Source organism: Xiphias gladius, chromosome 21 (assembly GCF_016859285.1).
Source record: "Xiphias gladius isolate SHS-SW01 ecotype Sanya breed wild chromosome 21, ASM1685928v1, whole genome shotgun sequence".
NCBI lineage: Eukaryota > Metazoa > Chordata > Actinopteri > Istiophoriformes > Xiphiidae > Xiphias > Xiphias gladius.
In genome coordinates this window covers 23,646,441-23,667,772 of record NC_053420.1, presented here as the reverse complement: position 1 = coordinate 23,667,772, position 21,332 = coordinate 23,646,441, and the positions used below count along the sequence as shown (strand labels likewise).

At 42.2% G+C, this 21,332-nt stretch overlaps 2 protein-coding genes across 2 annotated transcripts in view; both read left to right on the top strand.

Annotated features, from left to right (window-relative positions):
- LOC120807382 (A disintegrin and metalloproteinase with thrombospondin motifs 9-like) overlaps positions 1–3,051 on the top strand; it is a 44,885-nt gene extending 41,834 nt beyond the window's left edge. The window contains exon 40 of the mRNA XM_040159356.1: positions 337–3,051. The gene's annotated coding sequence lies outside the window, so the exon portion shown is untranslated. The remainder of the gene's footprint in view (positions 1–336) is intronic.
- A 5,221-nt stretch (positions 3,052–8,272) lies between these two features.
- prickle2b (prickle homolog 2b) overlaps positions 8,273–21,332 on the top strand; it is an 89,281-nt gene continuing 76,221 nt past the window's right edge. The window contains exons 1-2 of the mRNA XM_040159064.1: positions 8,273–8,469; positions 8,931–9,016. Coding sequence (XP_040014998.1) covers positions 8,428–8,469; positions 8,931–9,016 — 128 coding nt within the window. The 5' untranslated portion in view covers positions 8,273–8,427. The remainder of the gene's footprint in view (positions 8,470–8,930; positions 9,017–21,332) is intronic.

Below are 21,332 nucleotides of genomic sequence, written 5' to 3'. Positions count from 1 at the left end.
CGGATGAGGCCTTTTTCAGATGTAAACAACCTAATAACTAAATCTATGTTTGTATTTATGTTACAGTTCATTATACAAAATATGATGATTTTACATCAGTCAAACACTTAGCTTATGTAACTGAATACACCTGTAACTTACATGGTTAAAAATGACTGATTGTGTCTTTGAATATCAGGTATTTCATACTATAAAAATGTAGAACTACAACCTGCATTTATATTCACTGAATACACATTTTTCCTTTTGTCCAGTCTTTGTATTACTGTGCAGGTTTATGAGCTTTTAAAGAGTACCTGACCTAGTCTTAATGTAGTTTGCATCGTCTTTTTTCAGCCCGTACTCCCATTCATCTCGATGTCGTGTCAACACATCCCTCCTTTGGTGCTGCAGCCAATTAAGAGCTCAGACCCAACCTTCATATGACCTCTTTTACTCCCATATGTGTATAATGTAAATGAATCTGGTGTAAGTACTGTACATAGCAGGATAAAAATGTCTTATTTATTGTACTCTCCATTTATTTTTGTATTGTAATATAATTTAACTGTTTTGTTGTCAGTAGCGAGTGCCGCACAGTTGCCATTTATTCGATTTTTTTTTTTTTTTTGCCAGAATGTGCCTTTCACTTTGGATATTTGCCATTTGTCCTTGCTGTACAGTGCATGTGTTACAGCCATATGTTCCTTTTTGGACCAATTCAGTAAATTGTGTTTAATCCAGTAAGATTATAGTTGTGTTGGTCAGAAGTCCTATTGTTCATATGCAGTGAGGTGTCTCCAATCTGTGGGTCTGTTTTTAATTATCACTTCAGGCAAGATTTCTTGACATATGTTCAGGTGCTAGAATCCTATACTACACTGTGTTCTATTATGTAGCTCTTTTAGAAGACTTTTTGGGTTCAGTTAAGTGCTTATTTGTTACCTTGAATGTATTACTTGGTAATATGTTGCCAGTCCAAAGATCCTTCCAGTCACAAGTGGGCTTTCATAAACTGTGAGCAACTGTAGCTGTAAATTCAGACAGGCTGTCAGTCCAGCTAGGGGATTCGGTGCCTACAGTGGCCAGTGCCACCTGCACACTTCTCATCTCAGTTTACTTCCGAAGTATTTGTATTTTGTAGCCGATCACATTCAAAAAGCCACTGGATTGTGTCCAGGCTGCTTCGTCTGCATCTCTCCAGCTGTTAACTGCAGCTGCAGATTCTCGTCCAGCTGGATGGGAGAGGGGAGAGTGCAGGCTCGTGAACATTCTCATTAACCGGGGTGTGCTGGGGTCAACTGCGACAATAACGTACTGCAAGAAAAGCCAGGTGTTGCTTCCATGACAACCACATCTGCATTCGCAAACTACACCCGTATTGATGCTGTAATTTGAAGTTGTTTTTTTTTATTGAATGTGAAAAAGTCACTCTGGGAATAAAGTCAGTTCACTTTCATTTAAGTTAGTAGAATTTATAAAGTGAAATAGTTTTCTACCAATGAATGACATGGTAAAATATGACCCAAATATCAGCATTAGTATCAGTCAAAATATGTCTAGGTTTTGAAGATCTCAACTTCAGTGCAGTAGGAAGTGTGTGTGTGTGTGTGTGTGTGTGTGTGTGTGTGTGTGTGTGTGTGTGTGTGTGTGTGTGTGCGCCTGCGTGTGTGCGTGCGCATGCCAAGAATGGGTTGTGGCGTTGGGATTTACAGCCTGGATCTAGGGAGGAAGTTTGCCCATACACAGACATACTGAGGCATAACAAAAAAATGCACACACATGACTGGCTCGCAAGGAGAAGGTTGTAGGTTACAAGAACCGCAGAGATTATGCTGCAAGACATCAGAGAGACCCAAATTCCTCTGTATATCTCTCAGGTAGCATGCAGTGGCCAGGGAGAGCCATTAGCCTTTTAGCTTTTACCGAGCAGACAGGTTATCTTATCTGGAGCAGCTTGAAAGATTTCGGAAAACAGAGACTTCACCTCAGGCCAGTAAAATTCCAGCAGATACTCCAGAGATACGATACACTGGTCCGGCCCTGGAGACACCTCTCAAACTGCTGAGCTCACAGGCCCTGTACTGGGATTTCTGTCCAGATGCTGCCTGTAAACCATTGCCTCCTGTACCTCACATTCTTCTCTTCGTCTTTGCCTTTAGGATTCTGTCCAAACTGTAAAATCAGAGCAGTTCTGACTTGCTATTCTTTGTGACAATATCAGGGTACTTTTTATTTTTTGATATGTATGTTTTTGTATCTTTTTAACCAGTGTTATGCAGTTTTGTGAGCTTTTTTTTTCTCTCTTTTCTTTTTTTGAAAGACACATGGAGAATTGAGAAATATGACAAGAAGATACAAGAAGACATTCTTTACATTCTTTAAGCCTCAGTTATGTGTTGACTGGGTATTTAGGGTACATTCTATATGTACAACTGATTAAGAAGCCATATTTGCTTTTACAAGTCGTTTTGTATGGTGCTATTTCGGTGCCTTATGTGATAATGTGCACACTTCAGCCAAAGGGAATTACACGCAGTTTTAATCAGCAACCACACAAGTATGAAACATTTTGTGTGTTACTGACAGTCACAAATGAAACATGCACTTCACTCATTGTGAATGTCAGAGCATAGTTCAGTCCACAGAGTTCTCAGGTGTCACACAGTAAATGAAGGGATTACTAAGATATTTAAGTGTATTTATCTTCTTTTACATATTTGCCACATGTTCATCGGGTAACTGAATGTGTGTTATTGAAGTTTAACTATGTAAACTGTCTTTACATATGCTTTATTTTATATGCAATATTTATTTGACCTTTTCTTTATGTGAATGTACATAAGCTTTGACCATAAACGACTATGAATTACCATGCAGTATTGCCAAAAAATTGACCGTGTGGCAACACATTTCCTGTTTTGTGAATACATTTATTTATGTGTATGTCATATCTGCATAAATTGTATAAGCAGATTTTTGGTGCTGTCATATGAAAAGCATGATTTATGTATGAGATCTGATAAAGCAATAATAAGAAGGAAATAAAAAGCCGGACACATGCCGTGCTTGCATGTCTGCTTCTCACACTAATTTATCATTGTAACTCCAGTTGTCCTTGATGTTTCATTCAACTGTAATACTGGTTGTAGAAAATCATGAATATAGGATAGTCTGGTTAATGTTCAAACCATAAAATTCTATGACCATGCACCTTCCACAGAACAGTCTGGCTCTTGACCTGAAAGATGTGTTTTATGGAACTAATCTCGTCTCCGTCTGTGTCTGTGTCCTCATAACGGTGAATTACCAAGCCATCTAGCAGGTCTCAGCAATGGTCCTCCTAAATAAATATAACTCACTGCTGAGCACATTTCCGCAGAAACAAGCAGGGAATGATCAGCAGATTTATGAATGTGTGGAAATGACCATGCATTTAAGTAGCTCTGACTAAATTACATAAATTTACACAATCTCTATTTCGTGTTGTTTTTGTAATCTCAGGTGAACCGCATAGCAGTGGGAGCCAACGAGTCATTTAGGGACTGACTCCTCAAATGTCTGTCAACAGTTTTGAGTAAGCTGCTATTTAAAGAGTGGCTGTTACACAGGGGATAAGCGCAAGCGTGAAAAGGAAAGAGAGGGTAGGAGGGTTGGTGAGGCAGGAGCTTTCAACAGCTCCAGAGGGCTTGTCTAAACTTAAAGACATGATTCATTAGTAGATTTGCAAACTTCCCAGGGGTCAGTTTGTAGAACAACTCTCCCTTTTCCTTTTTCATTCATGCACTCATGTGAAAACTTTTGAGATATCGTGTCTATTGCATGGACAGACGACAGCTTTGTGTCAGCGGGTTTGCATTACATCAGATATTCCTGAAAAAGAAAGGACAGACGTACAGGAAAATATTCCTTCCTGAGCAAATGTGGCCAAAATGTAATCTAAGGAGCTCTGCCTCGCTGCTCACAAATAGTTGCATCACTCTTGAACGTTATGATGAATTCCTCCATGCATGCTGAATTTGGGTTTAACATTACAAAGGCAAGTCACTTCTCGCTGTGAGACTGTATCTACCCCTCACACCCCAGGTCTTGAGCAGCATATCTGATCAAAGCAGAAAGTGCTACCCAGGCTGATTCTGCATGTGAACTTCACTGAACCGCAGTTTGGAGGAACTATTGCAGTCATTTCTTCTTTTCCATTACAAGAAATAATATGTCACAGTCACTTTGCACAGGTATGGAAGCACATGAGGGTCATAAACACATGAATCATGAAAACCACCAAGTGTGAAATTTCATTACTACTGAACACTTAAGACCCTTTGAGGGACAATCAATTACATTCACTCTCTGACTGCTTATCTTTCGTATCCCAGATGTTTAGATCTGAATTGTACAGTTGAGTAGACAGATTATTTGACTTGATTTAAATTTTTGGATTGGAACATACTGAATTTTAGGAATTTGACTACAGTTTTTGAACTGTTGGTAATTTTTGAACCCTTCAAATATACATGACATATCTCGTAATTGTGATTCAATCATTGATTTCATAATTACGAAAAAACATCTCATCATTTTGAGATAGTTTTCTTGTTACCATGAAATCCCGATCTTGTAATTATAAAATGGTTTTCTCGTGATTATGAGATGTGGATCTCGTAATTATGTGACCGTATATCCTAATTATGAGATTTGGAAATCATAATTAAGAGATACGGTCTCCCTTTTTTGTGTCTTTGGTGAATGCAGTGCGATGATTCAAGTTCACAATCAGACTTTCAGTTGCGTATAAGATTCAAATCTTTATGGCCTTTATTTGCTTCCATACACAAGCACTGATTCAGAGCGTGAAGTTTTTTCACACACGTATAAATCTGAATCTGAATCTGAAACATGCAGCTACTGCTCCTAATGGTGCAAGAGGTTGCTTTTCTCCAAGCGTCTTTGGGTTTGTGTGCAGGTGTGTGAATAAAGCAGAGAGGGGTGGGTGTGGGCAGACAACGGGGGAATATTTGACACCAGTTCCCCAAACAATCGCTCTGCAAACTGAGGCGGGGGATATCAGATTTTTCCATTGTGAGGAAAACGATTAATATAATTTTTTGTGACGAATACAATGAAATAAAAAAAAAAAGCAAAACACATGCATATATTCATACAAAACAAGTGGAGTCTACTCCTCGTACCTCCATGTCTGTATTCTTTGGAGTACACAGTAGGCAGGTTTTCCTGAGACTTTCCCACAAGGATTAGACCGCTGACCTTAGGAGCTCTAGGCTTCAGGCCGTACTAGACTTTCCCAGCACTTCTGAACGTCATGTCCACCACCTTGCAGGCAACTGCTCATTGAACCCAAATCAGCCCTGACAGACCTCTGTGGGTCTCAAGTTCACTGGCAAGATATTTGAGATAATGCGGAGCAAAATGCACGGCATTGGAAATCCTGGATCAGGCTTTTATGAAGACAGTTTTTTTCCACAACGGCAGCAGCGGAAAAAAAGCTCAATATCAGCTCATCACACCAACACTCACAGTGCCATGTTGACTGCGCTCCACAACCAAAAAAGGAGCTTTTCATGGCTTCATAGCATGCAAGCTCTGTCTGATTCTGCCCACAGTGTTTGGACACTTAACTTAAGACTTAATGAGGGGAGTTTTAAAGTCATGCGTCCCCAGGGTCAGCTCCCCCTACCATCATTATCATCATCATTCCTCAAGGTAATCTAGGCTGACTTTGAACTGAGGCTTAGAAGCAAGTAAGCCTGGGGCCCGCGTGCACACACACACACAAATAGTTTGGATGCCCAGATACAGTTGGTGTTTATCTGAGTGTGGGAAGGGATTGGGCGCTGTAAGTGAGTGAATGCACTGTATTTGTGTGTGTTCCTCTGTTTTTCTGTACAGAGCGCTGATGTGTGTGAAGAATGTTTTTTGTTTTTCTTTATGCAATGCGACTTGAGTGTCTCAAGGTTAACCGCCTGTCCTTGAGACAAAGCAGACACCGTCCCACAGGCTCTCCGTCTCTTTTTCTGAATTCAGTCAAGTGCAGAATCATTTCGTTCTCACACAGCAACAACACCTGCTCTGCTGCCTTTCTCTCTCTCCCCCACTACAGACAAGTGATAGAAGATGGAAGAGCAAAGACAAATCTCATGCCTGTGACAAATCTTTAGAGAAAACAGCAGAAAACTGAAAGGGGACTTGTTTTAATTGTACTTACATGGATTGACTTGTATACGTTTTTGACGCTACAGTATATAACTATTACAAGTGCCACTACTAAAGCGACCACCACTTCCACCACTACTATTCATACAACTACTAAGAATGATCATTTCGGTATCTGCGCATGATTTTTTTTGCCACCAACCCCTTTGAAAAATAGAGCTTGAAGGTTAAGGCTAAACCGAGCAGTGCATTAGTCCATTTTTTAAAACTGTCTGACTTCCTTACACTTACAGTAACACCTGGCGCTCTGGGTTCAGTGTGCTATAGTTCATTTCAGCCAGAAATTCTGATTTCACCCCTTAATCAACCCTGTTTTTTGTTTTGTTTTGGTTTTGTATTTGCATGCTTTTTTTAAATATCAGAAAAATGCTGAAATCACAGCAATTTCTTTGCAGAATAGATGGAAGGTGCTGTTTAACCACCTTTATTCTTAGGACCCACCCAGCACAATTCAAACTCCTTTAGTTACCTACAAACCTCCGCAATTAAACGCACAATATGTCATTTCCTGCCACGAGAGTTCTCGCAATCAAAACAATAACAAAAGAAGTTTGGTAACGTCGTGAAGTAGCGTGGGATCATGGGAGTTGTTATCTTCATTGCAGTCAGCTTTTCCCTGCTAAGATTCCTTTACTGTCAATTGTTCAGGAGGTTTTTACCCGGAGCCGAATTATCCGCAGAGGTCTCCTCCGCTACACGAGAAGCGGACCCGGTGATTAAATCCGGTATAAACACCGAATAAAGCAGTTTCACATCAAAACCCGGTGTTTCTCCGACGCTCTTTCGGCGGACTCTGGACGTCTCGGAGGGGGCTGCGAGCCCTGCTGCCGCTGACGTTCACTCAAGCCTGTTTTCTCTCTTAGTCCGACGAATAAGATCCGCGGTGCTGTTAAAATATACAGTTAAAAACGAGCGAGATCTGAAGAGCGTGTTGTAAAAACGCGGCTTAAAAGTGGATTAAAAAAAAAAAAGTCCATTAGGCTTCTGGCAGACAACCACAACACTGACGCTGGCACGCCGTTGACGGACGGCCGTTTGAAACGGACCGTTACCTCGATTAAAATGGTGGACTTCTCCGCGTTTGAAAATCGCGGGAAACATTTGTGATAGTGCGAGTGCACAACTCAACAAAGTAAACGAGATAGGCCAGGTTGTTGTTGTTGTTTTTTTTAGACGTTTCACGGTGGACAAAGTTACATATTGTGCCTTCAAAGCAGGAAAGAGCCCCGGGGATGGGGGCTCCCTCGTGACATCCTGAGAGAAGGCTAAAGCACCATCCACAGGTGTGCGTGACAACCGTCCCACGGTATTGTGAACGACAGAGCTGCATAGTGGGTATAGAATAAAGCCTTGGGCAAAATGTGTATTTAGACGTAATGATGTGGTATATGGGCTTGGTGCAATCTGCCCCTGAGTCCTCTGCGCGAGTGACGCTCAAAAGCCCTTTCTCTGGGGATAAATAGCAACCACTTCCTGGGGAGAGCCGACACTGTCGGGCGGGGAAAGATGGCAGATGTTCCTGCTGAGAGGAGCAGAGGTGAAGGAAGGGGTCTTCCCTGGCCAAGCGGGAACGCGAAGGAGAGCCCCGGGGCCGCCTCGAAGCTGTGACTGGGAGCAGCAGGAAAGGATGCCCTGTTGTCCCTGAGTCCAGGTGTCATTGCGTCATGCCGGGGCTCAAGTGTGGGAGTATTTTCTGGGGTTCACCTGCGCTTTCGGGCTGTCGGCGAAACTTTAGACGTGGGGCGTAGTGCAATCCATGGTGAAAAGTAGGAAACTGGAGCAAGTCATAAGAGGACAGGGTGTTTGAAGGAGAGTGTAAAAGTGTAAAACATTTATTTCCAAAATGATTACAGGGTCTGTCATCTGCCTTCAGATGTTCTCAGACTGGACGGCAGAATTCGCCCACACTGTCATTTACCACTACTTCACTGGATTTATCCAAGCGTAATTATAGTTTTCCCCCTTTTTTAAAAGTACTTTTTCCAGTCTTCCATTGGTTGTGAGAGAACTGGGTGGAGCTGCTGTCCGGAAGGCGAGGCTCCATTCATTAATGAGGGGGGCTAATGCGATAGGACGGCAGCGGGGGCCCGGTCCGCGCCTTCGGCAGAGTCGCGAGGGCTTTTTAACGGACGCGCGCTCTTCTCCAGTTTCCCCCCCGAGCGCCCGACGTGTCGGCAGTAGACGACTGTGCCTTTGCTGCCCCGGGATCAGCCTGTCATGTTCAGACGCAGCTCCAAGAGGAGAAATTCCACCAGATCGGTAGGTGGGCAGGAAAAAGTAGTGGCTTCGGTGGTTCTTGCGCTCCGATGAAACAGTGCGCACCCGACTTACTCTTACTTGTTGCTTGTCTGTTTGTGCTCTGTCCTGATGACAACGCACTGTCACGAGCCTCATTAAAAAACCCAGCCAGGGTGATGAAAGATACGTGTTTTCCCTCTTTCAACTAGTGGGCTTTACAAGCGACATGAAGAACTCCATTTAAAATATGCGTAAAATTGCCACATTGTTACTGTGTGCTGTGTTGCTTTGTAGACTATTTAGTGACAACAAGTTTTGTAGGCTCATAGTAGGGAAAGCAACTCACAGAAGAAGCCACCAGTTAAGCCACTGAGACTCTGACATTCAGAGCTCCAGGCAGTGCTGTCTAAATGGCCATAAAAGTACTGTGAATGCAACTGCAAGCTGTGAGCCATCATCTTCTGCTTGTGTTTTGTCCCAAGCTGAACCCTGCGGGGGAGCCCCAGAGAGGACAGCCCTGTATCACCTGTGGAGAACAGTGTCCTGGCTTTGCCCTGCACGAATGGAGGTAACAGCGTCGCTCCACTCCATTCAGCCAAATTCACACTGATGCCCGCACAGCCGCTTTCCCTGCTGACGTGCAGACATTTCCATCCCATAGATGGGAGAGCGCCCAGTGTCAAGCCATCGCTGTGGTCCGATGCCGGTTTACATTTTTACACATCACTTCACATTGGGAGCTGAAACCATTTCTTATTTGCTGCTCTGTAATAGCGACACGCAACCAGCTGATTAAGTCACCAGAAATCTGGCAAAGTAACCGCTCTGCATTGTGGTATACGGTATGAAAAAACAACTCTGGGGCTTCTTCTTCAAGAGGAAACCTTTCAGACCCTCGGTACTTTGAATAGAATCAGCCATGCGTACTGCTGTGAAGGAACCATGGTTCTGCCCCTTGTGTGCTCTAAGATAATAGTTTTTACTGTGACGACCGTTCACACAGCAGAGAGGATTCACGCCTGCGGCTCCTACAGTCACTCTGTCACAACTGGGAGGATGTAAAATTGCTTATGCTGTGAAACAAACTGTGCTACATATTGTAAAAAGAATTGTTCCTGCTATGAAGTACAGGTGGTTTGGGTTAGTTTGGTAAAGAGTGTGACTAATGTGTGCTGCAGGAATGCAATAAACAAGACATCACATAAGGAAAAGCGCTCAACACTTAGTTTATTAGTATCAGCTGACACTTATAACCACCAGTCACTCAGTTACAAAGTCCCACTATTAGCGGCACTGACATAATGTAGATGTGGTGAGCTACACTACTGTCTCTTCACTGTTTAGTGGCTGCTGAGGCTCAGTTTGTGGAAACACCAAAACTCTCACAAGGCACATTACTATTATTAGGTATTGATTACAAATCCTACATTGTAATTGTTCAACCCCATAAGCTGCTTGACTTGGTCCATAGAAGATTAGTTGGGGAGGAAAGGTCCAAAATTAAAACCTCAACTAAACTGAACGGCGTGAAGAAAAACGTTACAGTTTAATTCAGTTTCAATTTAATTTACACCGACACAGTCTGTCAGGGTGTGACTTTATTCTGCAGTACGCGACAATTATTCCTAATCCCAGTCTTTCTCATAAACACAGAAAAGAACTCACATTAAACTACAGTATTTTGGCAAAAGAAAAGTCTGCCAGGTTGGAGCCAGCTTATTCAAAGTAAACTTGGCGGAAAATGGATTTGTCAGGCGTTTTATCTTCTAATGGGGATCCACTGTAAAGGGGGAGGGTCTGCACCGTAAAGAGCATCCAGCCTCCTTTTGGTGTAAAGTAAACTAGTGCAGGGGCAACCGCGTGCTCAGGAATGCAGCCTTTAATTGCCCGTCTTTGCAGTCTCACAATAAAAAGTAAACTTTTTCCCGTCCGACAAGCTGGAATAAAACGCCGTCAGTGGACACAGAGTAAAAGGAGCCCGACTTTGTGTGTGTGGAGGCGAAAGGCTGTTTTATTGCTCCATCCAGTCTTTGTTCCTACAGAGAAAACTAGCCAATTTCACAAAGAATTTCCTGCTTCTTCCTTCTCAGGCAAAAAATAAAAGTGTTTTCATGCTCATTTTGGTGTGTTTTGGAATGTGGTGGACTTGAAGTGACCCTGAGGTTAGCGACAGGGAGATGAAGGTGGAAGGTGCGCTGCCCCCTACACACCGTCTCCTCTGCTCACATACCAGATGCTGTTTGTGTGTTTTCGCTTTTGCCAAAGCAAAACAACAGTATCAACTAGATTTGGTTTGCGGATGCTAATACATATACGGAGTCGTTAATGTGCATTTGGATTGTTGTGTTCTTAAACTCCCCTGCACTCTACCAGGTACACGTTACATTGTTAGGGTTAGCATGTAGCTGAAAGAACCGCTTGTGCTTAGGTACAGCCTCAGAGTGCAGAGAAGTATAATTTGTTCTCTCTTTAATAATCTCGGGGCCCCTCTGATTAATCCTGGGACTTCCTTGGAAAGCATTTCCCATTTGCGCATATTTTTTTCCTTTTGAGGGGCCCTGTGTGATTTTTTTTTTTTTTTTTTTATTATTATTTTTTTTAAAGGTGATCAGTTTCAGACCACCACATGTAGTTCATGCGAGCTGGTAGACGTGTGTTGCTTGTCTGGGGCACAGCCAGGAGAGCTGAGCTCTCATAGAGTGAATATGTTACAGTGAAAGGAGCTAGGCCACACTTCACGCAATACCGTGCTCCACACATTTAAAATGTGTTTGTCTCAGGATTCACTGAAATATTGATGATTCTCTAAATATTCAGTAGATGAATATACTGTACAGTACTGGCACTGTTTGCTTTCTCTCCCTTTCTTCTTCCGTATTGCCTCTCTATAAGATGTTTCCACTAAGCTAAGCTCCTGGGGGTGTTTCAGGCTGGTCTTTTATAGTAAGTTGACTGAGTGTGTTGAAGCATTTCCCATTCAGAGTGAAGAGAGGAGCCAGTCTATTGTTAGTGTGTTTAAAATCACCCAGGTCTACCAAAAACATTACCCTCAAGAGTTTTTGGTAGATGTTGGTTGACTCGGATGTGAGTGATAAACCCAGTAGTCAGTCTGCAAACTTCAAAATAAGAAAAAAGTATATTTAAAAATTCTTACAGTTCCTTTGGACTGTAGGAACATGATAACAGAAACAAGTAGCTGAATGTAGGACTCTATACAAGGTTTCCGGCCTCATCCTGTGTGACAGAAATGTGCTATAGAGTGGCTGTTTCTTTAAATTGAGAGAAACCGGTTCATGGTTCATGCATCTGGACGTTTGCCCATTGTCCACTACCCAGTGGAAATGTGCCTGGCAGGACACCCCTCTTCTCTCGGCTCGTCCTGAGGCCTGAGGTGGAAATTGCTGTAGAAAAGTGCTCTCTCTGCCCACCCTGTTGCCTCCGCGACCTCTAAGTGAGTAGGAATCGGACGGATGAAAGAAGAGTTTCTGTTACCTGGCTGCTTGTGTGTCAGTGTGCCTGTGTAACCCAGTATGCTGAGTTGGCTGCTGTGGGCAAGTTAGGTACAGGAGACGATTCTCTTTGCACATGCTCCTTCTGAATTATTAATGCTTGCCTTTGGCTTGATTGATTTTCCTTGTGCTAATGAGACTCATTACCAGGCTTATTAACATGTGCCCTGAGTGCGAGTCTGCTATCCGATCCTGATCACATGACCCTCTTCTGTGTGATGTATGTGTGTTTTAGAGCTGCACTTAAAAGTTTACACTTGACCTGTTGGATAGGGTTAGATCAGCGCAGCCATGAATCAGACTACAAAGGGGAATTTATGCCATGACATCTTTCCATTTGCTATTTTATTAATTTCCTCCAGCCAAGAGCACAACATAAAATTTAATATAAGGCAGGAGGTTTCGTTCAGGTTTTTGCCAGAGCTGGACAAAGCCGGTCCTTGTGATGCAACAGGGCCTTAGCTGAAACTTTAGCTGGCTAAAAGAAGTGGTGAGGGGGTAAAAGAGGAGGAAAAAAGAGGATGGTTGCAGTAGAACAAGAGGGACTGGGGTTGAGTTTTAACCCGGCCCTGAATGGCTTGCTGACGTCTGTCCCCTCGGTAACCCAGTGCGATCTGCATAACACAGGGCTGCCCCGCTATTCACTGTGTTAACAAGATGGCCTGGCAAATAAAGCTGTCGGGGCAACCAGGCATATGAATGGGTGCTGGCTATTTCGGCAGTGACGAAGAAGACTCGAGGTGAGGAGGGAGAAAGAAAGAAAAAGCCCTTGGTGGTCAGTGTCACACAATAGAGACTTTGGCAGATTTATCTCTGAAGCTGTGTCTGTGTATTAGCATGGAGATGGTAAACCTCCTCACTTGACAGTTTCCAGGGATGAAAACACTCCCCGTCCCGCTGTCTTCTGTCCCTCCCTGGGCTGGTTTTGGTGCAGAAAGCAGCTGTGGTATTACTCACATGGGTCAGGAGGCAAATGACTTGTTAAGCTGGGCTTTTTATTGTGTAAATGGTGTGTTTTGTCGTTGTCATTTAGAGGAGATTTATTTTGAAAGGGTTATATTTTGACAGGGCTGCAGGGTCATGTGATGTATCAGTGATGTTCACAGATAATGCAAACCCGAGGAGCTGTGAAGCCCTCAAATAAATCAGAGTTTGACCTTTTGGTTCTCACAGGGGGTTGGGCTGAACTTGTCCCTTCCCATCTCTCTCATTTCATTCTCTGCTGCTGTTTTCCTCTCTCCTTCTCTTTTGCTCTTTGTCTCTTCCCCTTCTCCCTTTCTGCCATTTCTCCTCGTTTTTCCCTCGTCTCATTCTACCCGAATCACCCCATGCTACACAGAGGGAAATACACAAAACATAGCGCTTGATTTGACTGTAGCGATTCGGACTCTGTGAGGATCATGCATGGCGGTCACGGCAACAGAGATGCGCTACACACGGAAGCCGGCCGAGATCCTGAGGGGCCTGACGGTCCGCTGCTGAATTCCAATGAAATCCCGGCATCAGAATTCAAGACGTGGGCTGATGTGACACAAAAACACACACAGAGGTTACAGATAGAAAAAAGGCCGCGGCTGAATTCCTGTAGCATTCCTCATTTCCTCTCCTCGTGTGGGCATTTCGATCATGAGCGCAGGTAAAGAAACATTTATTGAAAGCAAGCACACAGTCCCGACCTATTTGTAATTTTGGAAGCACATGGTTTTTCAGTGCCCTTAGCAAGAGAATCTACTGCGATTCCTTAATACAATTTTATTAGATATTCTGAACCTATGCCCAGGCATTGATAGCAACCCAACTTTTTCCTCTTTCAGGCAGAATATTTTATGCCTCTTCTGTTTGATTTGGTGCGATAGAGCTGGACTGTGCTGGATGTTTTATTGGCTGGCTGTGTATTTGTAGACTCTGTCAGAGGAGAGGAAATTAACCCCGCTCATCTGGAATACAGCTTGTAATTGTGTTTGTATGACACCTTGGGAGCAGATGCTGGTGCCAGAGACAAACAGAGCGTGCATGTGTGTGTGACTGTGTTTCTGTTTGCGTATCCTGATATATCTGCGTGCACTGTTCGTGAGTGCATGTAGTGCATTTCCCAACAGAGTAATGGTGTCAACTTCATGTCTAAAAGAAAGATGGATTTGTAAGAAGTGAGCTCTAAGGCATGACAGCAGGTAGTGTCATCTCATCCACCAGGTGGGTTCTGGGTGTGTAACAGGAGACCCTGTGAGGTGTTGCGTTGCTTTAGTGCTCAGTGCTTGTAATTGCTTTTGTAACTTGTTGTAGCTCGTGCATCATTAGTATTAGTAGCATTAGTCATTAGTAGCAGCATAATGTAGGTTTATTGACCAGGTTTATTATTAATTTAACCCTCAGGTGAAACCAAACAGAAGAAAGTTACGTAATGTAATTTAACGCCGTCGCTTACCCAATGGAAAATAGTTCCATTTCCTTTTGATTTGTAGGAGAAACAGCTTCTTGTGTTGTACTTGGAAAAGAGATGGCGACAGGCATCTCAATGGTCACCTGCCAGACCTCAGCTCCTCAGACAGGCATTTTGACTTCACCCTAACCACTGTAACTCCTCTTTTTTAGCACTATTCAAGCTGAGCTCTCTAAAGGTCAGTGTGTCAGCACAGCGGTGTAATTATTTTTGTCATCTGGACTCTGAGAGTTCATTTGTTTTAGCTTTATTGTCTTTGTAATTGCCCATTGTCTTTCCAGTATCATCTCCAGTTTGTACTATGACTTATCCAGTGTATAGATACCACATTTTGAGTCTCCGTTGAGGAGAGGAGACTTGGCATTTCCAGTGAAGCATCGTCAGTGTAGGAGCTGTTATTATTACATTCAATTATTTTTTTTCATTTTATCTTATAAGCAGGTTTCTTTATTATTATAAGCCCACTCCAGTTCTCCAGTCAACCTGATTTTCTCTCCCAGATCCATTAGATTTTGAATAATCTCCTCTCCCAGCGTCCTGTTAAAAAGAAATTTAAATAATCTAATTAAATACTGATTTATCAAAGCGAGAGTAAGAGAGAAAGTAAGAGGTCCTCATTAGCTGTATCAAGGGAGGTGAAACCAGCAGGAGGCAAACATGTCCAACTTTGACACATTGAACTCCAAAAACAACTTTGTCCTTCATAAAGGCCAACCCTCTCTTTAATTTCTGTGGTGGCAACAAAGCTACTAACACATTTGTCAGCGGACAGACAAAAAAATACATCTCATTTATCTTCACAAATTGCATCTCTCTACTTCCACTGGAGACCAGGGGCAACTGCAATATTTTGTACATTTGCCTTCATAACTCACATATTACTTGAAATGCACTAGTCATCTTTTGATAGAAGAAACATATATATGTGCACTAATTAATAATACAATTGATATATTTTCACTGATAAGGGCAAGACTATAATATTAAAACTCAATACAAGAAAACAGAGTGTTACAATACCCCCACCAAGGGGGCCAATAAATCATATTAACTCACTGTATCTCAAATAAAAGTGAACCTCAAAGTAATCACTTAACTCCTAATGTTACCTAAGATTTTTTTTGTGTTTGCATGGTTCAAAGAAGAGAAAAACACAATGAGGTCATGTGGAGATAATATTCATTACTTTTTTTTTTTTTTTAATTTAAAAGCAACACATTCTGTGATTATTACTTTAAAAAAAGTATCATAATGTAACATTTTCTAAAAAAAAACAAAGTTTTGAATTATATAATGATATTAACTGAGATATATTAATTGCGGTAATAATGTTCAAAAATGTAAGGTTAAATTCCCAGTCATCTCAGATTTATAAAGAAGAAAAATACTGTACATCGTAAAAGTAACTTTTATACCTCAAAATCAGTTTTTTGTTGAAAACCTCTGCCGAGAATCCTACTGAGCATCTGCAGAGTGAGTCCCATCACTCTAGCTTGTTTGTGATTGGAGGAATTGAGTGTGTTACAATTACCCCTGTTACAATTGCCCTTGGTCTCCCCTATTTAATACTTTATGGTTACATACTAAAACCTACCATATACTTAATAGAGATGTATTGTATAGAACAGCTGTGTAAGTCTGTGTAATGTTTTCTGGCAGCTTCTGCAGTAGAGCCAGTAGTGTTACTCTGATCCACATCGTCAGTATGTTCTCCGCCTCTCTTATCAAGGTCATCTCTAACAGGTGCTCATGCATTTGGATTAAGCGCGATAGGCATCAGAAAAGTCCTTTTTAGTCCCTCACAGAAAAGGGTATGTGTGTGTCTGGATGTGTGTGTTTTTAATATATTGTCATTCATGGAGATAAACTCAACAGTGAGCATTATTTAATCTCTCTCTTTTACTGTCTATCTGTGAAATCAGTCCACCACGTCTCACTTATTTAATACAATTCAATCTTCTATATAAAAATAAGGTATTCATGCAGGTCAGTACCATCATTTAATTTTTTCCTTTCACGCTTAACTTAATCGTTTCTGTACATGTCAGCCATTTAGCATGGATGAGAGGTTAGTGATGGCAGAAAGGGCTTTTATCTGGGGAACTGAGAGGTGTGAATGAGGGGATCAAGCACAGACAGAAGGAGAAAATCAATTCCACAGTGTTAGAAGTAGTGTTGTTGTCTGTGAAACAGGAGAAAAGCTAGTGTACTAGCAACACTGTCCCTGTTGAAATTATGAAAAGTTTTGCAGCCTTATAAATCCCTGTCAGAGAGGGAAAAGGAGCATTGCTGACTGGACTGTATCAAAGCACCATGCAACATATCTGAAAGTAAGTGTAAAATTTGTCTCCATTTGAATTTAAACACCAACTGATTTGCACAACACTCTCAGCTAGATTTCACCCATCTCACATTAGCAAACCACCATAATTCTCCCTGACTTGTGCGCTAGCGATGCTAATTCACCCCGATTTTTGCCCTGGTGCTGATCCATGCCTTAATGAAGGCTTAGCGTGCTAGGCTGCCTTTGAACTGTCACTGGAAATAAAGAGAGGCAGGCTCGCCGCTGTCATACGCACAGCAAGTTAGCATTTACTGTGTCTACAATTCCAACCCGCCCACACCAGTTAGAGAGTTAATTCATGTCATCCTGACCATCTCCCCTGTTAGGTTACTCCATGCACTTTGGCTGGTGGATGTGCAGATTCTGAGTTGATCAAGCTGATATCATTGCCCCACAAAGTTAAAAATGAATTTTGTTCTTTGTGCCTTTGAACAAAAGCATATCTCTGGTTAATTCTATAGTTGTGGTGTTCGTTTATCGTATGTTCCTTAAAGCATATGTAGCAATCGGAGGTAACGCACGCTACGACCCCACCACCTCTCTTTCTATCTCTGTTACCCACATACACACAAAGTGACTATGAAAGGTATGAAAAACATCACACATCACTGGTCCGAAGCAGTTTTCTTTGTATGTCAGAACACGTACATACCTACTCACTTTCATTCTCATTCAGATAGCTCCCATTCACATGCTGTTGTGTAGGCCTCCTGGTCTCCCACACGGTGCACAAGCTCTCAGCAGCTGAACAGCTGCAGAGAAATCCCGGGTTGCTTGAAAACACTTAGTGGATTACGTTTGTCTTGGACTCATTAAAGTCTCTCTCACATCAGACTCTGATTTCCTCAGAGATTGTATGAACAAGTGGATTTGGCCCGGCTCTGGAGATGATGCATGCTTGTCTGTTGGCAGGAGTGTTGGCGTAGCGGTGGAGGAGAAGGATGTGGGACTGCAACTAACAATTATTTACAGTATTGATTAAGAATTTGGTCTATAAAATGTCAGAAAATTGTCCAAAAGAAAAAAAAAAGGGCCTGTCAAACTATCCCACATGCTGAGTCTTCCTTTGCTTATTTTGTTTGAAAAGAGTTCAATAATTACAGACATTGAGTTTTTATATCATTTACAATGATAAACAAAACTGAGAGTCTACATCTGCCTTAAATCATTGATCAGTTATCAGAATTCTTAATGATGATGGCTGTCGACTAATCAGTTAACAGCCGGATCAATTCAGCACCAGGTGGGTGGGAGCAGGGAAGATGGGACTGATGGAAAAATGAGGGAGTGATTGATGGATAAAGTAAACGTAACATTTTTTGTTATCCCGTGCTTTCTTTTTTAGTCTAATGTTACTTTGGTGTCCTTTATGCTTTGCTCACTTATAAATCTGAGTGCATTCATTCTCACTCTGCTCTAACCTCTGCCCCTGTGTATCCCTGCAACGACCTCAGTTCACTAAACCTTCATCCCTGCAGCCCCCCCCTTCTCTGCCTCCATCAATCCACACATCTCCTCATCTAACCAGTTTAAAGACTGCCAGCCCAGAGCAGTGAGGTTTAAGCAGTGCACCACTTCAAAGACCTCTTTGATTCTCTCCTCTTCTTGTTTTAACCCCCCCCCGTTTCTCTCTGTCCAGCCACCTGTTCCCATCCGGGAGGGGTGTGCGTGTGCATGGAAGAGAAAATCCTTGATCAGAGCTGTACAAACGGCGAGGTTTGAACACATTGTCCTAGATGGATTTCACGTGTTTTGAAGAATAACTCATTGGTGGTGACTTTGGCAAAAGGGTGCCCTTTTGTATGTCTGTAGCGGCCAGCAGAGGTCGGCATAGTACAACAGCAAAGCAGCATGTTATCCTGGTTGCCATCCTTGTATCATGGGCTCCTGCATAATCTGGAATTTAGATATGAACAATGGTCAAATACTAGGACCTACAGTACTGTATGACACTGGATAGAAAATCATCATTTTGTTTATTAGGTTAACCTCATGAGTTAGGGAGATGCTGACAATCACGCTTTGACTTTCTCGTTACTTTAATGAAGTGTCCTATTTTCATTACAGACCCAAAATCCCAGTGGAGCTCAAAGACTCCTTTGTCCAAGCTGCGAAAGAAGAGCTTGATGACTCGGCAGTGTTAAATTATTTGATTGGTTTATTGATTCAGCCGGCCCACTGATTATCGGTTGGCTTAAGTAGCACATTGACCTGGGTGAATTGACTGCTGCTGTCTAATATTGAAGAACGGGCCGAGGCAGCCACTCCATCCAACGGCGGTGAGGAGACAGTACAAGGCTTATTTGCTGTTTTGATGTTAATTTTTCATACCTCATTTTTAAAGTCCAAATGTATTGAGTGGAAAACGAATTGTAACGTTTGAGTGTGTTGACTTTGTTTATGTGTGCTAAATTGCACACTCGTCTCTTATACCCAGTTAAACTCTTTAGTCTATAGCAACATATAGTCACAGCTTTGACCCTTGTATGTTCCTGCTGTCCCTCTCCATCTCTTTCTCTGTCTTCCTCACCCTGTCTGTCTCTGTCTGCATGAGATTTGTCGTCATCTGAGGGGTGGGCAAGGTGTCGTCTTGGTTCCGCTCGCAGCTCCGCATGAGTCAAGGCTGAATCTACACGTGTGTCTGCATGAGTATCATTAGCAGAGAGGCTCTTAAGTGAAGGCTGTATTTCATGGATGAGAGAGTAGGCTGGCTCTCAGTGCCAAGCTGCACAGGTATCTATCAACTGATCTGGGTGGTGGGAGACTGGAAGGGGGCAGGAAGCAGGAGATGAAAAAAAAGGCTCTGAAGCATGGCCAGCTTCCTCTGACAGAGGCCTGAAGTAACACACTGCTTCACAAAAACCTTTGCTCAGCACGCTAACATACAACCAAACAAGAAGACTACTATTCATTGTAATGGTTGTGGCTGGGTGGTGTTGATGTGTTCTGAAACAATTCCAAACATTTCTTAGATAACAGGCTACAGTTCCTCTCCTTTATGGCTTCTGCTATAGCCCAACTGATTATGGATTTTTTTTAAGGCGGATACCAATGTTGATAATTGAGTGTTTATCTCGAATTTATATCAACCACATTTTTGAGGAGAATCTCTTAAATTTGTTTTTTAAAGAATTACTACCAAGATGTTTACCACTGTTTTAGTTTGGTGTGTTAGCATGTTAAAATGTGTTAATAAACGCAAAGTAAAGCTGACAATGATGACAGTATCATTAGCTTTACTGTTATTTCGTCATAAACCAGGCATTTGACGAGTTAAAATTTTGACCTAGTGATGATGCAAGATTTCAGGAGATCACCAGTGTTATTACAGTCCATTCTGACTGACGCATGAATGTCTGTACCAAATTTTACGGCAATCCATCCGATAGTTGAGATATTTTTGTTTCCAAAACCAAAAAAGTCAACCTTGTTGTGTCACTATAGGAAAAGTCGGGACTACTGAAGTCATTAGTATATGCCATCCAGGGTTCATGAATGTGTGCCAGTCCATCAAGTAGATTTTAAGATATTTCAGAAAAAAATTAAAACTTTAACTTGCTGGTGGCGCTATAACAAAAAGCAGGGAATCACCATGGTCAGTAGGACTCATCCTCTGAGGACCATGAAAGTATGTATTAAATTTTTCGAAAGGCAATCAAATAGTTGTTGAGATATTTCACTCTGGACCAAAAGAGGTGGACTGAGCGATCAACGAATCGACATTGCCATTCCAAGAGCCATGCTGATAGCAATGCCTAAATATTAAACTTGTGTGTGCTTTGTGCTGGTGGACAAATCATACAGTTTCTAAACTACCTCAAACACATCTTTGGTATTTCTCTACAGCAGTTTCTCTTTTGCTATCAGCCAACATAGTATATGTAGATACTGATATATCGGGCAGTGTATCAGCTTGGCTGTTTTATCTAGCTAGCTCTAGTTTTTGCATCCCAGAAATGTTATTTCTGCAATACTGTGCAGTTCAGAGTGGAGAGAAAGATGAACTGGAAGAGATAAATGGATAGATAGATGGACTGCTGACATGTGACAAATGTCCCGGGACGAATTTAAACACAGCACATTCTAGATCCTTGGTACATGCTGTAGCCAGTTCAGACATGAGGATTTGCAGCACCGTGGCGATTACTTTTATGGCTTGTGTGTTGCAAAGAGACAGTGTGGGCCCTACTCACAGGCACAGACATTGAGTCATTTGGATGGAAATGGGAGCCAGTAATGACAAAGTTACCTCAACGATCAAATTTAAACCATCATCACCCTTATTTCGCAAAACAGTGTCTCTGTTGCTGCAGCTTAAGTACTTAGAGCATTGCATATTTGAATGGCGGATTCATATTTTCTCTCTCCATCTTTTCCGTCTTTCTTTATCACTCATCTGGACAAGTTTATTTGTGTAGGTTGACCGGTTGCCAAGGCAATGAGAGTGCTGGAAGTTTGCTGCTGCCTTGACAACAGGCTAGACAAGTACTGCATTATCAGTATGACAATAGCAGCCGAGCAGATAAGGATAGACAGAGTGAACACATCAGGGAGAAAAAGAAAACTAAGAAACAATGAGGTTGGTGTTGCT